Source organism: Crinia signifera, chromosome 11, assembly GCF_055691185.1.
Source record: "Crinia signifera chromosome 11, ASM5569118v1, whole genome shotgun sequence".
NCBI classification, from domain to species: Eukaryota; Metazoa; Chordata; class Amphibia; order Anura; family Myobatrachidae; genus Crinia; species Crinia signifera.
The window spans coordinates 33030529-33052305 of NC_139227.1; the positions used below are offsets into that span (position 1 = coordinate 33030529).

General features: G+C 45.1%; 1 protein-coding gene across 1 annotated transcript in view; it reads left to right on the plus strand.

The window, feature by feature from the left end:
* The first annotated feature begins 4904 nt into the window (after positions 1–4904).
* Positions 4905–21777, plus strand: part of ATP2C2 (ATPase secretory pathway Ca2+ transporting 2) — a 57804-nt gene continuing 40931 nt past the window's right edge. The window contains exons 1-8 of the mRNA XM_083163734.1: positions 4905–5077; positions 7834–7843; positions 9548–9658; positions 12667–12783; positions 13827–13916; positions 14971–15006; positions 15723–15784; positions 18020–18128. Of these exons, the coding sequence (XP_083019860.1) occupies positions 4905–5077; positions 7834–7843; positions 9548–9658; positions 12667–12783; positions 13827–13916; positions 14971–15006; positions 15723–15784; positions 18020–18128 (708 nt within the window). The remainder of the gene's footprint in view (positions 5078–7833; positions 7844–9547; positions 9659–12666; positions 12784–13826; positions 13917–14970; positions 15007–15722; positions 15785–18019; positions 18129–21777) is intronic.

The window sequence follows — 21777 nt, forward strand, 5'->3', positions numbered from 1 at the left end:
GAAGATCAGTACTTCTCTACCGGCAAAGGACATCCTCCTCGACAGAGCGCACAGCTTCACGAGGGACGCATGTGAAGCAGTGAGCAAAGGGAACACCCGCCTAGCGAGCCAGATCACCTGAATCCACCCTAGCGATCAATAGAGTTACAGAAGTCGCAGCCAGATAGAACTCTTCCAGCTGCCACCTAGTCATTGATTAGCCCCCTCCCCTCCACCCATTAGGCAATGATTGACGAGACGAATGGTAATAATAAATAATAAATGAATAATATTACTAATCACCAAATTAAAAATCAGATGAAATTAATTATAAATAATCATAATCACAATCAAGCCAGATAGGGGTCTTGTTGGATGTTAAAGTGATCGAAACAGTTACACACTTGCAGACAAACTCTGTGCTGCACAAAATGCCCACCGCTCCTTGGCTGCACATGGTAAACAGTGCATGATCAAGCCAGATAGGTATCTTTTATGGGCCTATTTTTTTAAACTGCCATCATGTCTGCCGCTGCAGTGCCACTCTTACATGAGCCACGTGTTTGTGCCGCACACTTGTGTGGCTTAGCATAGTTATCCAGCTACCTCAGTGCAAACTTTGGCAATAAAAACAATATTGTGAGGTGTGAGGTGTTCAGAATACACTGGAAATGAGTGTAAATGAATGTTATTGAGGTCAATATAGCGTAGGAGCAAAAAAACCACCAAATTCTGCCATTTTAGCTGTTTTTAGGCTTTTTTTAACAAAAAAATCAGAACCCAAAACCCAAATAAATCCAAACACAAAACACTTAGGAGGTGTTTTGCCAAAACCCATTAGAACCCAAAACCTCAAGGTAATCAGAACCCAAAACCCAAAACCCGAAAAGTGGCCGGTGAACATCCCTAGTATAAACCCGGTCAAGTTTCTCTGGGACTTGATCCGACAAGGAGTCTGTAACAATCGGGCTCTTAGTGGGGCCCCCTGGGGAGGTACTGTTCTTCAGTATAGAATTCTTTTCTTCAATGTACTTCCGTCTCACATGTATTACTTTTATACACTTCCTTTTTTTTTTTTTGGTAACATTTGGGCACATTGATGATTGATTAGTAAATGCCCAACATTTTGTGGAATTTGTTTTTATTCTTGAAATTATTAAAGTGAAATTAAACTGTAAAGTAACAAACTCTGGCGTCACCATTTTGCTCCCTACCCCCCACTGCGCCAGTGGGAGGTGGGGAGCCGGTGTATGAGACCACACCTTCTCTTAATCTACCTCTGGTAACACAGCAGGGGGGGCGCAGAAGTGAGATGTGCAGAGATCATTAACTTTGGGACATGTGTGACCGATATCAAATATAAATTGCAGTGTAAGAATAAAGCTGTCTTTGTGGGCTACATGCAGAATTAGAGAGTATTTACCCTGCATGCACAATAGTAAATGTATTTCCCCCTTAATCATTGCAACATGGTTCATGCTCCGGTTTTTGCACCTTTTATAATACATACATGCTCCGAACTCTGCCCCGCTATGTCCCAGATTATGATATGCTTCAGGTGCAGAGATGACCCATGCACAGAATTCAATACCTTTCATGGTAAGACCCACCCCAACTTTGAGTTGGATGCAGGTGCGTCTGCATCTTTATGGCAGGTGGAGTTTCTACAGCAACAGGTCTGCAGCAGCTTCACCCCTCTTAAGAATGTCGACTTAAATTCATAGTCCTTGAGAGAAATTCAATTGCTTTTCGCAACAGCTGCCTGTTCTGGGCACCTGTTCGAACAATTCAATTGTCACACCGTTTGGGTGTGAATATCTGCTGGCTCTGGTATTTCAGGTTGCAGCCTAGGGGTGGCGAGCTGAATGAGAGAATACTGCCCCCAAATGATACTTTGGTGCCCAGTAGGTAACTGCTTTATGCGGCTAAAACCAGTCTAATAAGGTGCTATAGTGAAAGGATGCCCAAAACAATTGAATTGCTTCATTGGGTGCCCATTTATTATTGCAGTAAATTATAAACACCCCCCATTAATTAGTGACCGCTGGCAATCCCAACACTTGAACTGTATTTATTGTGACCACATCTGACAGGGGTGGTAGCCATGTGTGCTAGGGGTGTTTGTCCCTTTTAGGCCACCCTTGTGCCCCCTTCCTTTTTAAAATCTCCTGGCAGAATGCCGCCCCAATAGCCCTGAAACCTCACAATGGTCGAGACAGTGCCCTGAAATTGGAATGTCTGTCTCGAAGTACATTTCCAAAATCTCCTGGTCAGAAGTTTCCACCTATGGTAACAAGGCAGAGCACAATACATTGGCTAATTATACACACACAGGGTCATTTAGTACCTGGGTATTTGTCCTAGTTAGGGTCCTCCAAAATTACATGTCTGAGGTGATCCTGCACGATGAGACACGCCAATTGTACTTTGTGTTTCACGTGGTGGGCGGGATTAAAATCAATGAGTATTTATTTTTTTTAGCAAAAGTCGCCATGTTTCCTGATGGGTGCGGAGCCCATAAAATACACTATTACATCTAGAACATTTGGCCCCAAATTGCCTCACATTTGTTTTCCCAATAAACGGTATCGGGGATTGATTCGGATTTTAATCACATGACGGAGAAATCGGCAACTTAGGGGTAATTGTTGTGAGCAGTGATTTGTCAATATCCAATTTTCTGGCGTTTATTTTCTGCCGCAGGATATAATGGAGCAATTTTAATACTAGCGAAGCTTTATTTTATTTTTTATTCTTTTTCATTTACTTTAAAAATCCTTCACTAAAACTGCGTCTGGGTGCAAATTGTGCAACAGGCTACAGTAGCCAATGGGATTCTTGCTTCCATTACCTAAGGGAAAACACAAATGAATGCTTACAGCTGATTGGCTGCTGGACCTTAAAAAAAAAAAAAAAAAAGTTAGCGATGGTAGGGCCTCATTCTATTACAGGAATTACACTCCCATAGTATGCTATTGTGCTATACAGAAATCAGTGGCTTTGTGGCGTACGTCATTGGTAGAACGTGTGTGTAAACTTACTTGGGTGTGTCAGACTCGCAGTGTTTTCCTTTTCATTATAGTGGAGCTAATTTCAGGCTAAAAATAACTATATTAACTATTTAATCTCAATGACTGACATTCTACATACATGCAGGAGAATATCCGGACATTTCATTACGATGCTGAACTTTCCCACATGAACCTGTTTATCCAGATAAACCTGTCACTGGGCTGTATCCTTGTATAATCCTTTTGCATGGTAAGTTGCCCGGTGACGATACCGTCGCCCATAGACCGTGCAATCGGCGCCATCTCTGAAGCCGCACGTCTCATTGGGTTGTCTGTTGATTTAAACCTGAATGATGTGTTTTAGGTAGAAGATTGGTGGCTTCAGTGTCCCCATATTTATCTACCCCAAGGTATGCAGTAGCGGGACCCGGGAGGCTGCTGCAGAGATGATGCTGATGTGTTATCTGCTGCGATCCCGTACGTATCTATTGAGCCCCAAACAGCCACAGGTGTCAATCGCTACCCATCGCTGGCTGCCTTGGCATGGACGGCTCATGCATGCACACAGCGTACCATGGCCATGCAGTCATCCGATAATCGCCCAGGCTGCAAATTCGCAGCCCAGTTATCCGAATCAGGCCCTATGTGCGAAAATATGCCAGTGCTGTAGATGGGTGTGGATCGTATTGTCGACCCGACTTAGGTCGACAGTCATTAGGTCGACACCGTTGGGTCGACAGGCAGCAAGGTCGATGGGTGTCTAGGTCGACATGGGACAAGGTCGACATGGTTTTAGGTTGACAAATGCGTTAGGTCGACATGGGTTAGGTGGAAAGGTCGACATGGTTTTTTACACTGTTTTTTTTACCCGAATGTCGACACAGTCAACATGGACACAGTTGGAAGTCAACCTAAGCCCCTCGCATCGCTCGCTATGCTTCGGGCACACTATTTTATTCTCCCACCACGCCCTAGTGGATGGTAGGGCATGAAATACCGCATGTCGGCTAAAAAATCAGTGAAAAAAAACCCATGTCGACCTAACGCATTTGTCGACCTTGTCCCATGTCGACCTAGAACCCTGTCGACCTTGCTGCCTGACGACCCAACGGTGTTGACCTAATGACTGTCGACCTAAGTCGGGTCGACAATACGACCATATCCCGCTGTAGATGGGGGGGCCTCGCAAATATCTGCAACTGCGCACACAGACGCAGGGGGCGGTTACTAAGCCTTCCATCTGAGTAGTCCTATGACTGCGCAGTATTACGTAGTCTTGTATTCTGTATACGCACTTGTAAGCTGAGACCAGCTCCGAAAATGGTGGTGACAGGGCTGCATTTTTGCAGACACTTCCCGTAACAGCCCCCTAAGCGCTTCCAGACTGTCACTTGCAAATAGTTCCATACTGCAGGGGACGTTGATCAGGTACCTTAGAACCTGCGCAGTGCCACCCTGGATACATGCGCAGATTGCGGATCATCGCTCAACTGCAAAAAACATCACCATGTATAAATCTGACCCAGGCCCTTACTTACAGATGGAATCAATATTATTATTATTATTATTATTATTATTATATATTTTTTTTTTGTGGCTCCTTTGATCTGTAACCCATGTCCCTACCCCACCGTTTTTGACCGTCGGGCCCCCTGACAGTGTTCTGAGTGCTGGGGCCCTAACCCCATCCTACTCGGTTACCCTGGGAACGTCTTGTGGTTGGTGGGAAGCCTGAGTAAACCATACTCTGTGTATGGTTTGTTCATACGTCAGACTACTTTGATGCCTCTGTGTGACTGCGGTCACCTCGTACCTGTGCTCTCTACTTACGGTTCTGTGGTGGACGTGGAAAATATTTGCTTATCAAAAAAAAAAAAAATGACTGCATTCCATTACAGCTGTACGAGCGATAAGATGAGTTTGTATTACCGCAACCTGATAGCCTGCGGCCCGACACCCATGTTTACCAATTTTATGGCTTCTCCAGATTACAGGACGGCTTTCTCTTCTATGCAGTACAAGGACAGTAACGGGAATTCCTGGCAGCTGTGTAATGGCATTCTCCAACTTTTACAGCCAATAAAGTGGTATGTACAGTACAGTATGATGCACTGTACATAGATACCGCAAACAGAGTACCTGGGACCATTACAGTGGGTAGTGGGCGTACACGGATAGCCTCATAAAAATCAACAATTGGTAACTTCTTACAGTGCGGTGCTCAGGTGAGATTCGTCTTCTGACCTTTGTATCCATCATCCGTATACACACGGGGCGATTTAAACCTCATTTCCTAAGCAATCTGACTAGATGTTTGGAAATCCCTCCTACGTCGCTCTGTGTGTAGGGGCCATAGCTATGTGTGGCCCGCACGTCACTATCTCTGGGAGATTAAGATTCTTCGTGCTGGATAAACCCAGTAAGATCGCCTGGCAGGACCAGCGTTCTCACCAGAGACCAATGGCCCTGACAGATCGCTCAGCACACAACGCTAACACAACACTGTGCAGTGCTGTGTGCTGAGCGATCTTGTTGAGTGATCTAGCATCGCTCAGCAGACACCCCATTGAAGATGAAGCACTGATCACTTCGTATGTATGGCCCCGGAAGACGGCAATGCTATTGCGCGGTCCCGCTCGTAGCTATCTTCTGCAGCGCTATCTTAAGCTATCTTAAGCTCCATACACATTACTCAGAAGATGCAGGCAGAGTTTTGGAACGGTTTTAAAAAGAAACAAAATGACTTTATTTTTTATTTTTTTCATATACCTGATCTACACATTGATGATGCCAAGTCTCTGAGATGGTGCCGGAACTTTTCTAGGGGGTGCAGCAGGTATGGGACCCCAGGGATGGGGCTGCCTATAGCAGCCACACATCCTCCTGTAGCTGTAAGACCGCCACTACCAGCAGAGACATGCGTGTGCAGAGCCCTGAGCGTGCTCCGCAGTGCCCGGTCTGAATACTTGGTGAACATTGATCTAAACCTCCTGTATACCAGAGCCCGTGCCCTGCGGAGAAACCATGATCTGTGTGTACCCTGCACTTCCCAGCAGATGCCGTTCAGACTGAATCATCTCATTTCCACTGAATCGGTGTAAATTCAGAACAAGGTGCAGCCAATTAGCCTGTCGGGCTCCCAGCCAGGGAGTAGCTGCATTGTATCACTTGCAGAACTAGGTCACTTGGAGGGGGGGTGCTGGGAAAAAGGGAACAGGTTCTCCAGAATTTAGAGGAAGAGCTGTCTGTGCGGGGGGTACCAGTCGCCGGAATGTTGACTTGGTGAATGGCTCCTCCACATACGTGACTGAACTGTACAATGGTGACATCATTTATTCGGCTGCGTGTTTGCTGGAAATGGTTCCCTGCTATCGCTGGGCGCCACCAGGCGCAGAGCTTTGTTACCTCAGGAAGTCTGTATAAAGGGTATCGCTGCCTTTACAAGTGTGAATGGGAAGGTCTACAGTGTTTATGTCCACACATGAAAAAGTTGACATGAGTCTTTTACTTTTTGCGTCAATGTGGACACGGACCCCCAATAAGTGTAGCGCATACCCTGGAATGGCCAGCTTTGCTCACCCTATTTCGGGAATGGCACCTCCCTCCTACTGCTGCGCTGTCAATGTTGACCTTTTGCATGTCAACGTTTTTTCAACTTTAACCTTTTTCATGTTGATCTTTTGGTGTCGACCTATTGACCTAGACACTGTAAACCAGATATTGCTTTTACTATCAGTATTTCTCATTTCACACCTGTACAGAGCTGCAGCTAGTATACAACTCGTTGGGTATATCCGTTATTTGGGCCCGCTTATCATGACAATGATATTAGTGCCCAGGATGCTGTATTTATGGAGGCATGTCAGTGACTCCTACGGATTTCCAATCCTGATGACTATATGTGAGTGACTGCCATTGCGTGGGGAACCCTCTGCTGGGTAATCCTGCTGCAGCACCCTGATACTCCTCTCGGGGAAAGAGAAGGGAGAATTGTTTTCTTTTTTGTGGGGGGTGGGGTGTGCGCATGTATTTGCAGATCAAGATGGCACCGTCAGTGTGTATTTGCCTCTGGTGGGCATATCTGGTGCCTTCCTTACTAGGTACGCCCTCATATGTTCCAGGATGTGATTTATGTACCTACACAATGGCAGGGTAGCTATGTTTTGTGACTGCGCATAGTCCGTTATGCGCATGTGCAGCCACTGTGTGCGAGCAGCCACGGCGAATAGATTATTTGCCGGCACTCGCTCACATCGGTGCTGGTGCGGGGCGTGGGTTTTCAGGCCGGGGGATTCGCCCATTGGAACACCCAGCGTTTCATGGGTGTTCCCATGAAAACGCTGCATCTGACGTCAGCGGATGTCAGATGCCCGCCCACTTCCTGTACAGGCACTCGCAGATGTAAGACACCAAAGAGGTGTCTTTCATTTGGGAGCGCTAGAAAAATCATGCGACAATCGAATGTTTTTGGTTTTTTTTGCCTGCACGCAAGGCTGCGAATGGATGAGTATGCTACTCATCCATTCTGATGCCTGCGGACTTGCAAGCCTGCAAAATTCACAGACTTGCTAGTCAACCAGAATAAGGACCAGAGGGGGAGGGGGGTGCATGTTGTCAGTGGTGATGGGGCTGTGTTCTGTACTAGTACCTGGGTGCCCCATGTGCCTTCCAGGATCTTCCCAAGAAGAATAAATCTATAAAAATCCATAGAAATAATTATTTCTGAGTGGGCCATAATGTCTGGCTAGTCAGGATTTGTCTGAGCGGATCACAGGTGTATATAACAGAGGACAGAGTTCAGCGTTTCCTGTATATTTCTGTGAGACTTCCTTGTCCCTCTCAGGTATCTCTATGTAATGAGAGCAGCTGCCATCCATCAAACTATATACATCTAGCTGGCTTGTCTGTAATCCTGACTCCTTCCTTCGTGGTCTAAGGTGGGGCAGTCACTGTATTGTGCCGGATTCCTCCGGTATCTACACTACAAACATAAGGGCATTGTGGCTTAGGAAACAGTAGGGATCGGCTTGAAGGAAATACACTTAAATATACTGCTGTGGTATGTGCCACAATGTCCCAGTGCTGTGTGGTAGCAAATAGAGTGTGTGTGTGTGTGTGTGTGTGTGTGTGTGTGTGTGTGTGTGTGTGTGCGCGCGCGCTAGGTGGATAGTATGTATTATAGGAAGTGTTTGTGTGTGTGTGTGTTTGTTTGTTTTTATTTTTTAACAGATTCATTGATAGTTTATGATTTTGTTCTATACATCTATAAATGTGTGAGAAAGTTCTACAGTACAGTCCCCTGGGTGAGGAAACTGTGGTAATACTATAGCTGAGAGTACCACCATTCAGGAAAATGCTACGGTACAGTCTCCCACGTGAGGAAACGGTGGTAATACTATAGCTGAGAGTACCGCTATTCAGGTGAATTCTATTGTACAGTCCCCCATGTGGGGAAACCATTGTAATACTATAGCTAAGAGTACCAACGTTCTGTAAAAGTGCTACAGTACAATCCCGTGCATGAGGAAACGGAGGTAATACTTTAGCTGAGAGTGCTGTGTGAGAGAGGACATGACATGATGGGGGTTGTAGTTTCACCTGGACGTGATCTTTTTCCCTCCAAGCAATATAAGTTAACCCTCATTTTTCTCATGGAAAAGGTTTTGTATAAAGGTGTACCCGACACAGGTATGGATCATATGGTTGACCTAAAAATTGCCGACAGTCATTAGGTCGACATACTGCAAGGTCGACATGGGACAAGGTTGACAGGTCATTAGGTCGACAGAAGCATTAGGTCAACATGGTCTAGGTCAGGCATTCCCAAGCACGGTCCTCAAGGCACACCAACAGTGCAGGTTTTGTAGATATCCAGGCTTGAACACAGGTGACTTAATTAGTATCTGAGGGATTCTGATTAAACCATCTGTGCTGAAGCCTGGATATCACTAAAACCTGCACTGTTGGTGTGCCTTGAGGACCGTGGTTGGGAAAGCCTGACCTAGGTGGACAGTCAAAATGTCGACATGAGGTTTTTCACTTTTTTTTACGGAATGTCGACATTGACACAGGATTAAGTGCACCGCGTCCCCTTGCATGTTTCTCTGCACTCTATTTTATTCTCCCACCACATCCTAGGTTTATGAAATACCACCTGTCGTCTCAAAAAAACTGTGACAATCCCGATGTTGACCTTTGTGACTGTCGACCTAGACCATCTCGACCTAATGCTTGTGTCGACCTAATGACCTGTCTACCTAGACCTATGTCGAACTAGTGGTGTAGACCTAATGACCATCTTTAGGTCGACCAACCACAGCCAGCGCGATTGTAAAGTATGTAAGCATTAATAATGTGTATATTTTCATGCAGTTTTGTAGGAAATTGATTGGCTCTAAGTGACATGATTAGCTGCACTGGGGAAATGTCTGTGTGTGGGCGAGCCGCCGTTACCAACTCGCTACGGTCCAGCCTGTTGCTGATAATTACTGATGGTCAGGCCACTGGGGAGTTATGTCTGTATTTATCAATAACTCTCTTACTTTCCCCGTGTACAGGCAGAGGAACAATGCGAGCTAAAATCCGTGGAACAAGACGATGACGTCACGCCGCTACCTGCCAAAGAAGCCAGCCGCCTCAGCGAGGACAACCTAATACAATATTTACATGTGAGCATTCATTTCATTTACAAAAAAAATTACAGATTACGAGAGAGCTCTAATTATTTCCCCTAATCAATAATCCTGTGACACGTTGTTTTATATGTCACCATAAAGATAAGTCATTGTAATGAGAGTGTCCTGGAGTTTAGCCTTTAGTGATCCATCATTACCTGTGTTTGTATTCGAGGTAATTATTAGGTGTAGTTCCAGGATCTCTTACAGCCATAGACGAGATGTAAGAAGCTGATTCCATTGTCAGTGTGTTTTAGAACACACCAACCTCTTGTTGGACTACAACCCCCAGCAGCACAGCAAAGTTTGGTTGTGGCAGTGGCTTCTGGGAGTTGCATGATTGGTATAGTAGGAGGCCTAATGGTGTGAGGTTCCACATTACCAGAACCCTGAAAGCAGGTTCCCAATGCTCCTTACATTGTTCTGTACCCATGGAACTCCATTATATAGGGCTGTGCATTCACCCTTCTGATCACAACAGGCAATATGAAACCAAAATGTGCATCCTTTATCTAATAACCAATCAGTGTTCATGCAAACCGCCCCAAACTAGCACTTTTTTGTCGTATACTGAAGTCACAATTGCGTATATATATGAAGCAGTGATAAGGGAGGAGAAGTAATAAAGTGCCTGGTACTTTATCACCGGCCAATCAGCTCCTGACTGTTCAGTTACAGGCTGCGTTTAAAAAAGAAAAAGGGGGTTTGCTCTACCAGAGAGCAGTAAGGGCGCCTATAGTATGTGGTGTGTCTCCAAGCGGCTGCTGGGGTGCAGGGGAAGTCACTCCCTGCGGGTTGTTTTTACAAAAAAAAAATTTGTAAACAAAAAGAAGATCGAAAGAGCAGCGCTGAGTTTACAGTGAAAAGAATTGACCAATTGGCAATAAAAAATTACTTTATATAGCAAATGAAAATATATATAAACAGTACATATAATCACATATATTATAACATAATAAAAAGATAAAAAATGATATTAAAATTCTCACTCTTGGATTGGATCAAAATCTGGGGTGGCCAATGCCCAATTAGATGTCAGTCCGAATGGAAAGTGCACTTAACCATTGATCATTCTGCTGAGTTGGGAAAACAGGAATCAGGGGTATTGTTGGAAGGAGATCCACCGGTCCTCTCTAGTAGTGCGGATGGATGTTAATGCCGCTGGAGGAGTCGATGGAGGAATATCCGTACTGTAACCCTCAGGAGTTCCTCTATCAGTTAAATGGAAGACATCCTTTGGCTCAAGGCCCAATTTGAACACCTCCTATTGATGGTAAGAAAGTCACAATAGATGTTATAAAGGAGGGTGGGCGTCTATTCTCCAATCTGGACTTGATTTCGGGGGAGGGGGGGAGGCAGGACTCTGACAGGTGGCTGGGATGGTAGTCTGCTCACCCGGAGGGATACACTGCCAGTAACCCCAGTCGCTTGTGATGGAGACGGCCAAGCTCTTATTGCAGACACACTATTCTCAACAGGTGGCAGAGGATGGCGTGGCTCACCTGGAGTTAAGTGTGCTGAGGGGAATCCTGGAGGGAAAGTCGAGAAGAAGGTTCCCAATTTGAAGCAGCAGTGGACTGAAAGTGGTTGGAGGTCCACTCAGATGAGTGAGAGGCTGCACCTAACGCGTTTCGCCACTAGCTTGTGGCTTTTTCAAAGGCGTTTAAAAAAGGACAGTTAGGAACTGATTGGCCGGTGATAAAGTACCAGGAACTTTATCACTTCTCCTCCCTTATCACTGCTTCATACATCTACCCCAATGTTTCTAGATTGGTGTCTCCAGCGTGACTAGCTCAGTAAGAATAGCGTATTACAACACTATTTACTTCTTTTAGAGTCATATTTTCATTTTTCTCACAGTATTGGTGGTCAGTTTACTAAGTGGGGTATCTTATTAGTGGCGTTGATGTACTGCCGCAAATAGGTTTGGCCGGGGCTATCCTATTAGCCCAAATGCCAGCATCCTTTCCCCCGATAACCACCATTACCCAGGTGTTTTTGCCAGATAAAAATGTCCGCTTATTGGATACCGTGATAATGACCAATGGGCCTCAATCGCGATATCGGAATTTTTAATAACGGCCGGAAGGACTTCGGGGATAATAGGGTAACCCGCTAAATCTTCTAAAAATGAAGAGGTGCTTTTGCCCATAAAAACCAATCTGATTCAGTGAATAAATCACTTTTCTATTGCATCCTAGAAAATTATAGAGAATTTGATTGGTTGCTTTGGGCAACATCACCTGTTTTCATTTTTAGAAGCTTTAGAAAATGTACCTCATGGTATACTTTGCATCATTTTGTAGTGATGTATAGAGACTTTTTCATCTACGTTGAAAGTAAAGTTGTTAGCCTGGATTTTTTTGCCTTCCCTACCATCACTGCCTTACTGCATTCCTATGAGGTGAGAATGATGTTGGTGCACAGGTGTAGGCATTACTAACTGTCACATTGTCAAACCTGCTGCATTCAATCCTACTATAGATCCACAGGTTGCCTGAAATACATGAACTGTTGGTAGATCCTGCGGACAGGTTTTGCCGCCCCTGCTCTAGGTTACTTATATGGGGAGTTTGTGTACATCTGGTTGCACCTCTTACTGCAATGCACCACTCTCTGTCATGTTACTGTGGGCAGATTCCTCTGAGAAAGAGCCTGTACTAAGGAACAAGGACATTTCCAGAATGCCTAAGGCATTGGCTAGTGGTGACAGAGCGGTCAAGCGCAGCTTCTGGGGTATAATCTGGAGCAATGGCAATCAGATACAAGGCCTTGGAGTTCCCACCAGAATATATGCCCCCTTTGGGGACCGAGTGCCCATTTTGTCTCATGACCTGATATCCATGAGAAGCAGCCATGATGTATTATTATAAGGATAGTGCATAGTGTTTCCACAGGCCTCACGCCTCTCAGTTACTAGAAGGGTCGCTGCTGTCAGGGCTCAGCGATGTCCTATTACTGTGTCTGGATTGTGCGCTTATCACCCGTTCTCTCTCCTGTAGGTAAACGCGGACCGTGGACTGTCGGAGTGCTCTGTGTTACAGCGCAGGGTGAAACATGGCTGGAATGAGTTTAAGGTGGACAATACGGATCCCGTGTGGAGGAAATACCTGGGACAGGTGCGACACATTTACTATGGGGCCTGTGGAATAACGGGGCGTCTGGTCTTCTCTTCTCGTATTATTCCACAGTGTAATGTATGGTAGTTTTGGCAGTAACGGCACAGCATATAGTGCTACAAGGTTATGGCAAGCTAGGATATTCTAGTACAGGCAAAATCACATTTATAAATATATAAAATGAGTGTCGGGGACTTCTACTAAAATGGTAGAACGCTACATGCAATAAAAATTGACTTTGGGGGTCATTCAGATGTGATTGGATTTGCTATCACTGTATGGTAAGGCTTCATCCACGTGTCTATATAAAATGGCTGCCGTTACTGTGACACTAATACAGGTCGAGTATCCCGTATCCGAATATCCGTTATCCAAATTATTCCGAAAACCATACTTTCCAGAAAGTGAAAAAAAATATTTTTTTTTGCTAAAAACTCACTGGGGACATTTGTAACAGTATCACTAGGGACATGATATGTAACTGCCACTATATATGTGCAAGACAATGATTGCTTGGCATTCAAATTCAGTGCTGAGATAGTACACACATTTTGTTTCACGTTTTGAAACCTTGTTTTTTGAACAAGTTAAATATATTTGTGTGTATATTAAGTGTTTATACAGCATAAATGCAAGATACTTCAAAATACATCATTGAAATATAAAAATATTCCGAAATACGGAATAATCCGTTATCCAAAATTCTCCTGGTCCCGAGCATTTTGGATAAGGGATACTCAACCTGTAGTTGGTCAGTAATGTACTGGATGTGGTTAAGTGAGAGATGCGCAAAATATCAGCAACAAATTTCAGTGTGTCACATTTGTAATATAGATGAAAATAAAAAATGTTATTAAAAAAAGAGAGAGAGATTAGATTTCCTATATGAGGAAACATTACAGGTCATTATAATGAATAAAAATGTTTGCTTGGCAATTTTGACAAACTTGGCACTCAAAGGGTTAATAATACCCAAACTTTTAATTCTAGCATACATGCGACCATTCATTACAAAGAACATTTCTTTGCTTTTATTTCCGTAGTTTACAAATCCCCTCATCCTGCTGTTATTGGGCTCTGCCCTGGTCAGTGTCATAACGAAGGAGTACGAAGACGCAGTGAGCATTACTGTGGTAAGTGGACTAGGCCCAGGCAGCCATGTTGGTTACTGGCAAAGACCAGACAGACTTCTCCTTCATTCTGATTTGTGTTCAGCAATACATTTGCTTCCAATCAGAGCAGAACACGTATGTGGGTATTTACCAGAAGCCTAGCCCGTGGGTTTCATAAGGAGCATGAGGGCGTTCCAACACCGTTCCATTATTTGGGATGGGATCACTTGCACAAGATGTGAGAGAATGCAGTTACCGAATAAATGCTTGCATTGCCAGGGCCAGAGGGAAGAACATTTCCCTCACTCCATTTCTGAGGTACTGTTCCATTGCTTATAATGCTGCACATTTCCCGCCTTCCGTTGTACAGTACATGTGCTGCGGGCTCATATGCAAATGCTCACCTGCTCCTGGAATACATTCCTTCTAGCCACATGTACAGATGTATAGTGACCGCTTGGTGCAGCAAGTTGCACCCGTGACTCGGAAACGCTGCACTGGGTGCCGGCTAAGGTATTCCCATTGAGTCAAAGGCTTGTTTAGCGCGCATTAATGCCAGTTCCTACCACAAACTGGGAAGAACAGCTGGACATGCTGCATCCAGTTTTGGGAAGAGGGTGAATCCTGCATTGTTTTAAGGAGATAAATCTGAGTTTTAAAGGGGTTTTTGCAAATCTCGCCATACTGTGTTGCTATTAAAGGTCCTTTAGTGTTGCGGTGCATTATAGTTGCCTTAGTGACCAATACAATGGGTTACAGGTATTAGAGCCTCTCTATCTGTTGCAAAACTGTTGGCCCTAGCATGCTCTGCTGATATTTGGGTATGCTAAAACTATGGCAGGGCATGCTGGGATTTGTAGTTTTACAACAGCAGAAGAGTTCCTGGTTGGCCGGGCCTGCAGTAGAGGCTGGTGCAGGACAGATCACAGGCCCTTTCACTGATTTCTTGCACCCAGTCTGTCGCCAAACTGCTACGAACCTGTAAATAACAGTGCCCCATGCTCTGCTATTGTCAGCCCTGTGCTGGAATTTACTGATGCCTGATGGGTGACCTGTCTCCCTGTCTCTCCCTTAGGCGATACTCATCGTGGTGACTGTGGCCTTTGTGCAGGTGAGGACTCTCCCATCTGGGTGGGGTACCTTTTAAAGGGATTTTATACAAGATATATTGAAGGTTTATGCGTATTGACACAGTAACATATTGTCCTTATCTCGTACTGTCCTCTAAAACAAACCTCACCCTGCATCACTTCTCTGCCAATAGACATTACTGTAGTGTATGTGTGTTGTATATATGTCATTAGTTTGATCGGAATGTGGCACCGCCTGCACCCCGCAGTACATGTGTCTGGCTGCTTAAGTTGGGGGGTCGCCACCACACACAGTGGCCGACGCCCCCTATATAGGAAATTCTGTGCTGGTTGGAAGCCTAAGCAGTGAGCAACCAATCAAATCTGGCCCCTAATGATGTAGATACCCACACACACCCATACATACCCATACATTTCCATTGTCTTATTCAGCAATCTACAGTTTAGTCTGTTGTATACATAGGATAGAGCAGAGGTTCTCAAACTCGGTCCTCAGGACCCCACGTTTCGAGGTCACCCAACAGGAGTACAGGTGCATTTGTTACTCGCTGACACATTTTGAAAGATCCACAGGTGGAGCTAATTATTTCACTTGCGATTCTGTGAGGAGACCTGCAAAACATGCACCGTGTGGGGTTCTGAGGACCGAGTTTGAGGACCTGTGGGATAGAGGTTCAGGTAACTGCACTAAGATGCAGTGGAAGATGTTCTCTAATTGTTTTTATATTATTTCTAGGAATATCGCTCAGAAAAGTCTCTTGAAGAGTTGAACAAACTGGTTCCGCCAGAATGTAACTGGTGAGTAGAACACGGATACACGGAATCCCCCCCCCCCCCGAGCGCCTGTTATATTTGCGTAGAAATTTTATTTCCTTGCCTCTTGGTGAGCCGCTCCTAGTACTGTGGCCCCGACCAGCTGCCTCTCACACCTTCCCAGATTCTACAGCTGTGGTAGTAATTTACAGGGGCAGATTATAAACCAGCAAACTCTCAAAGGCTTAGTAACCCTGGTGGAAGATTCCGCTACTCATTATATATAGCCGGATACTGATGCAGTGAATACGGTCATATATACATAAACATTATTCTGGTAACTAATGGACAGGTTCTCTTTTTCTAGTCCTGATTCATTGTCTATATCAAACACCCTGAAGCCTGGTTCTCTGGTATTTATGGCAGCCGTTTACACCCTGTAACTAACCTCTGAGCGATCCTGTTACCTGTACAATGGACCATTGTATATCTGACATCGTCAAGGACTTCTCCGGGACCAGTTTGCATTATTAGTTTCCCAATATCCAACATTAAATAAACACTATATAGTGTATAAGGGAAATAGTAAATGATCAGTTATATAAAGGTTTTACAATCGGGGAACTTACAGGAATAATAAATCATACGCAACAATGCTTTGAGAGTGATTAAGCGTAGAGAGTACCAACGAATCTTCCCCCAACTGTCATTTTTCAAACAATGGTCCAAATGCACTAAGCTTCAAAAAGTGATAACCAGCTCCCAACTGTCATGTTGCAGTGGGGCAGATGTACGAATCATCGTTATGGGGGAGAATGGTTATCGGCGCAAGTTACGTGCAGTGGTGTGTGCCAAATGACAGGAGTGCTATGCGCCCTTGTCCATATCGGCACTGCTATCCAAATGATAGCAGGGCGAATGTATGAACGGTCAGCAGCGCTGATCGTTCCGCCCGCTGCCGCTATCTGCTTCGCCAGCAGTAGGGTGGTGCAGCCCTATCTCCACAGCTGGGACAGCGCTGTTACTGCTGCTGGCTCTGGTCTGCACTAGAGATCTCGCGTGAGTAGCAACATCCCACGCATGCCTAGTCCAGCCGGCTGGGGGGGGAGGAGACAGCGCGTCAGTATGAACATCGCGGGCCCCGCTTCGGCAGACTAGATGTTAATACATCTTGTTGAAGTCCCTTCCTGCTTCACCTCATTAATGAGGCGAGGCAGGAAGTATTATAGGGGTGCACTAAACTCCACTATAATACATCTGCCCCAGTGTTTGACAGGAGCTGAATGGTTGTTTATCACTTTCACCGCTATCCATTTTTAAAGCTTAGTTCATCTGGCCCCCAGTCTGTAACATGGCAGTTAGGAGCTGTTTGGGCCAGATGTACTAAGCTTGAAAAGTGATTAAATGGAGTATAATTAACTACCAGCCAATCAGCTCCTACTGTCACATTACAGGCTGTGTTTGAATAATTACATTTTTAAGAGCTGATTTGTTTTTTGCCCAGAACAATGGCGGATCCAGAGGGGGGGAGCGTTAGGGGATTACTTTTCAAGTCTTCATACTTCTCGCCCTTTATCTCTATTCACTGTATTGTACACACGGTGAGATTTTGACTAGATCTGCCAGATTTTCTCCTGCTTAGGGGGGGTATTCAATGCTGTCTTTCCCGACTGCATTGAACAGGGATCTAGGCAGAACGGACCCAACTTTAGAAGCAGTTGGGCCCCTTCTGCCGAGAATGGCCGTGGATTGTCGAGCACCCTGCCGCAGCTTGACTATCCAAGGCCGTATCTCGCGTCCACGCCCCCCTTTTCGGCGTTTGGCAGGCGGGACATTGAATCCCGCCTGCCGATTTTCAAGTCGAGCTGGAAGAGAATGGGTCAGGGTCATGTCTGTTGGGCCAGCCCCACAGTCGTGACCCTGAATTGAATATCCCCCTTTGTCAATAGGTCTAGCATAGATTGCTTAGCATAGATTGACTGATTGTGCAGGAAAGGCAATTTTAACTAGATCATAGACTATAATTACTTAGACAAAATCACTTAGTCAACATCTCTAATGCATCTAGCCAAAATCTCTTCTGCATCTAGTCAAAATTGGTCATTAGCCAATATCTCACCGTGTGTACGGGGCTTATCTCTTTACAAGTGTTGATGCATTTGCCGCAAATATTTACCCACTACAGCTAAATCCTACGGATCATCATGATGACATCATCATTACACTGTATATACTATGTGTGTTTCCTTGGTTTGTAATGTGCTGCCTCTCTCTGCGCAGTATCCGGGAAGGGAAATTACAGCACTTGCTGGCTCGAGAGCTGGTCCCGGGGGATGTGGTGTGTCTGGCGGTCGGGGACCGAGTCCCAGCGGACATCAGGCTGATAGAGGTAATGTCCATGTACGAATCCATGTGAAATCAGAGCTCCATCCAAATGATGACATTATCCTCCATCTAAACGCAAACAATGAAGAGTGAAATAAATATTTAATTGCAGATACTGCAAAATAAAATGTTAAAGTTAGTTAGGCTATAAATGCGAGACAGAGAAACTCAGGGCCAAGAACAAATTCTCCCAGTCGCATGGCAGGAAATGTTTGGTCCCTGCTAGAGCCGCGTTTCACCGGAGCAGCCCATAGTATTGTATCGAGGTATCTGCTATTACCGTGACTGGATCATTGCAGTGATTGGTTCACAATGTGTAGACACGTCTTAGAAAATGTGCTCAGTGTAACCTTATTGCATTGCTATATTCCTGCGCCATCATGTGACTGTTCCCCCCCCCCCCCCCTGAATGGGATATTATGAAGCCCTGCACTATTAGCGCAGGTTTGGTGACTTTTGTCATGTTTACTTGGCCATGCTTGACGTCTCTTGCTGACCTCAAACTGGTTGTTTTAGACTACAGTAAAGTCCCACATTGGTGCTTATCCATTGGTGCATGACAGTCACCTGACCACCTGGTGCTGGATAGACTGAAAGTGTTAAAAATTCTTCTCAGATATCTGTTGTGTGCTTCCTACTTGGTAACAGCGGGGAAAAATGTGGAACAGTCCTGTGGTTAGATCAGCTGAGAAATAGTTATTTTTGGAACGCTGTGGAACAGACACTGGAACCTTTCATGTAAGTCCGGCCGCCAGTCACATTATTCCGTGCGAAGCTCAGATCGCTGACCGGACAGCAGTGCGGGTAATGCTTCCCCTTGCATTAACTCTAGACTGAGAATTTTTTTTTTTTTTAAATAATAATAAAGAAAAAAATGAGGTACTTGTGTATTATCTGGCCGCCCGATTTTATCATTGCATGCCACTACTTAAGGCATGCGATGCAAGTTTTCATTGTAAAGACCAGATTTTTTAATTGTATAGTCACCCATGGGTGATTTCATACCCCCACTATCCAACTATGCATGGAGTTGACTTTATATAGTGTGGCGAGCGCAGCGAGCCACCGAGCCTGAAGCGTGACGAGGGGACGCGGATTACGTTACATGTATTCTGCATCCCCTAACGGGGCTTGCCACGCTTCGGGCTCGCTGCGCTCGCCACACTATATAAAATCAACTCCATGCCTACTTGGATAGTGGGGGTATGAAATCACCCATGGGTGACTATACAATTAAAAATTGGGTCTTTACAATGAAAAATCTCATCGCATGAATTGTATGCCACTGTATTGCATGCGATGCTTTGCAATGAAAAAATCGGGCGCCCAGATATTACACAAGTACCAAAAATTATATTATACATACTGTATACACAACCAGAGTGTGGTACCGACCTGCCACCCTTTCTGTATGTAATATCCTCTATATAATATAATTACCCAGATAGCCGCTTTGTTTTATTCCTCAGGGCAGCATAACCAGACAGCTCTGGCTGATGATGTAATCACATGGCTGAGAAACACAGCTGATGCTGGTCAATCAGGTGTATAAGCTAATACATCAAAGTGACTGAAAGACCTTTAACGGGGGTCCCGTGCTGGGGACTGCAGGCTTGCATTGATCAATACATGAACTTAATCTCCACTATTCATTATTATTATATATTATGCAAGGGATTTTTGGTGGTGGACTTCATTAAGAGCAGAAGGAAGGAGGACTCTGCTCCTAGGAGTTTACAATCTAAAGGAAAGGAGGAGACCAACTGATGTCATGGGATGGAGCTAGTGAATGCAGACCAGAGGGCAGACAGTAAGAGGTACAGATGGCTGAGGTAAGAGGGTGGGGTAAGAGGCACAGATGGCTGAGGTAAGAGGGTGGGGTGAGATGAGGTAACCAGAGTAGAGCAGTATGATCCAGTCACATCAGCATTGGTCCAGGGTTAGCGTGAGGTGTGAGTGTAGGCTGAGAATTACATTGCATGTGCGGACTGTGGAGGGGAGGTAACAGGGTAGAAGGTCTTATGGAGGCTGTGTGGGTGGCTGTAGAATATAATAAACTTGTCTGACAAAGGTTAGCACTTGGGGAATGCTGGGTGGTTTGGAGACTAGAGGAAAGCCTATGAGGTTATTCCACAGAGAGGGCGCAGCCCAGTCACGTAATCAGTAATGTGTGTGGATGAGAGACACAGATCTTGCGTTCAGCGGAGGGTTCCAGCTGGAAGATGGTGTCATAAAAGTAATAAGATGTATGCTGGTTTAGGGTAAATGGCCTTATGTGAAAGTAGATGTATTCTGTAACATAATACAGATAACTAGTGTAGGCAGGAGTATAAGGGGACGCACGCCAGGCACTGATGAAATATATGTCAGGCCCCACACCAGTGGCTGTCTTGTCCATGTATTAACGTTTGCTGGCTCATAAGCACTTGTACAGCTAATGTACCAGTAGTCCAGTGAGGTGTGGATTATCTCCACCCACTCCTCCCTCAGCTCTCTTCGGCTCATTTCTCCTGAAGTCTCTCTAGCCAATAACCCCCCTCCGCCCATGTCTCTCCAGCTCCAAACCCCCCACCAACCATGTCTTTCAAACTCCTGAGAAATAGGGTTGGATGCATCAATGCTGAGTTTAGGGTCAGACCTCCAAAAATGCCATTTGTCTGAGGAAATATGCACCAAGATCCAGAATGCATTGGATGCGGTGGGCAACACCATAGATTGCATTGCTTAAAAGAAACCTATCTTAATAGCTTTTCCCACCTAAGAGGAATCCAATCAGATCTTCGCAGCACCTGCTTCAGTCGACACATGTTTAAATAAGACACTGGGTCATAAACCCAGAAATCCTATCATTGGAAGTACATATGCAGTTAGTATAGACGCTGTAAGTGGAGGAATGTATCGTATTGCAAACATTTTTACTTTGTACATCCTGTCCTGATTTTGTGTTGGCGTGAGGATATCCAAGGTGGAGTGCATGGCCTACACAATCTACCCTAAGGTGTAGCTGTATGAAGCAATGATAAGGGAGAAGTGATCCATGGAAACCAGTCAGCAGCTCTGTATAATTTTATATTATGCAAATTATAGATGTTAGTTCAGTGCTGATTGGTTGCCCTCGGCCACTTCTCCTCTGGCTCACTTTTCCCTTTTCACTGCTTCATACATCTGCCCATCAGTACTGCAGGCATACTGTAGACCAGCTGGTGCATTCTTCAGCCCCATTTACTGTGTTACAGAGAGCTGGGCCCGTTGCTGTTTCATGTGACACAAAACACTGCGCAGATCTTATAATGATCCTGGAACCAGCGTTTTAAGGCAGCAGCCCGTGTCAGATCCTGCCGGCTCTGTCAGCATCTGAGAGACATTCGCTGTATGATTGGATCTGTGGCTTTCTTGCATAATTTCAGCTTTTATTAAAGCTCTCTCTTTCTGTGATATATATATAAATAAATATATATATATAGCGTTTTAATACCGTCGCCTACTGCGTGCTTTGCGGCCACGTATAATGCGTGCGCAGAGATATTTGTCCTTGCAGAGCGGATACATTATGGACGGACACAAGGCTCCGCCGAAGGTTCTCACGCAGGTTCCCAGAGTCAGTGTTTGCTCTGGGCGTGTTCCCTGAGACACTTACAACATTGTGCCTGTTT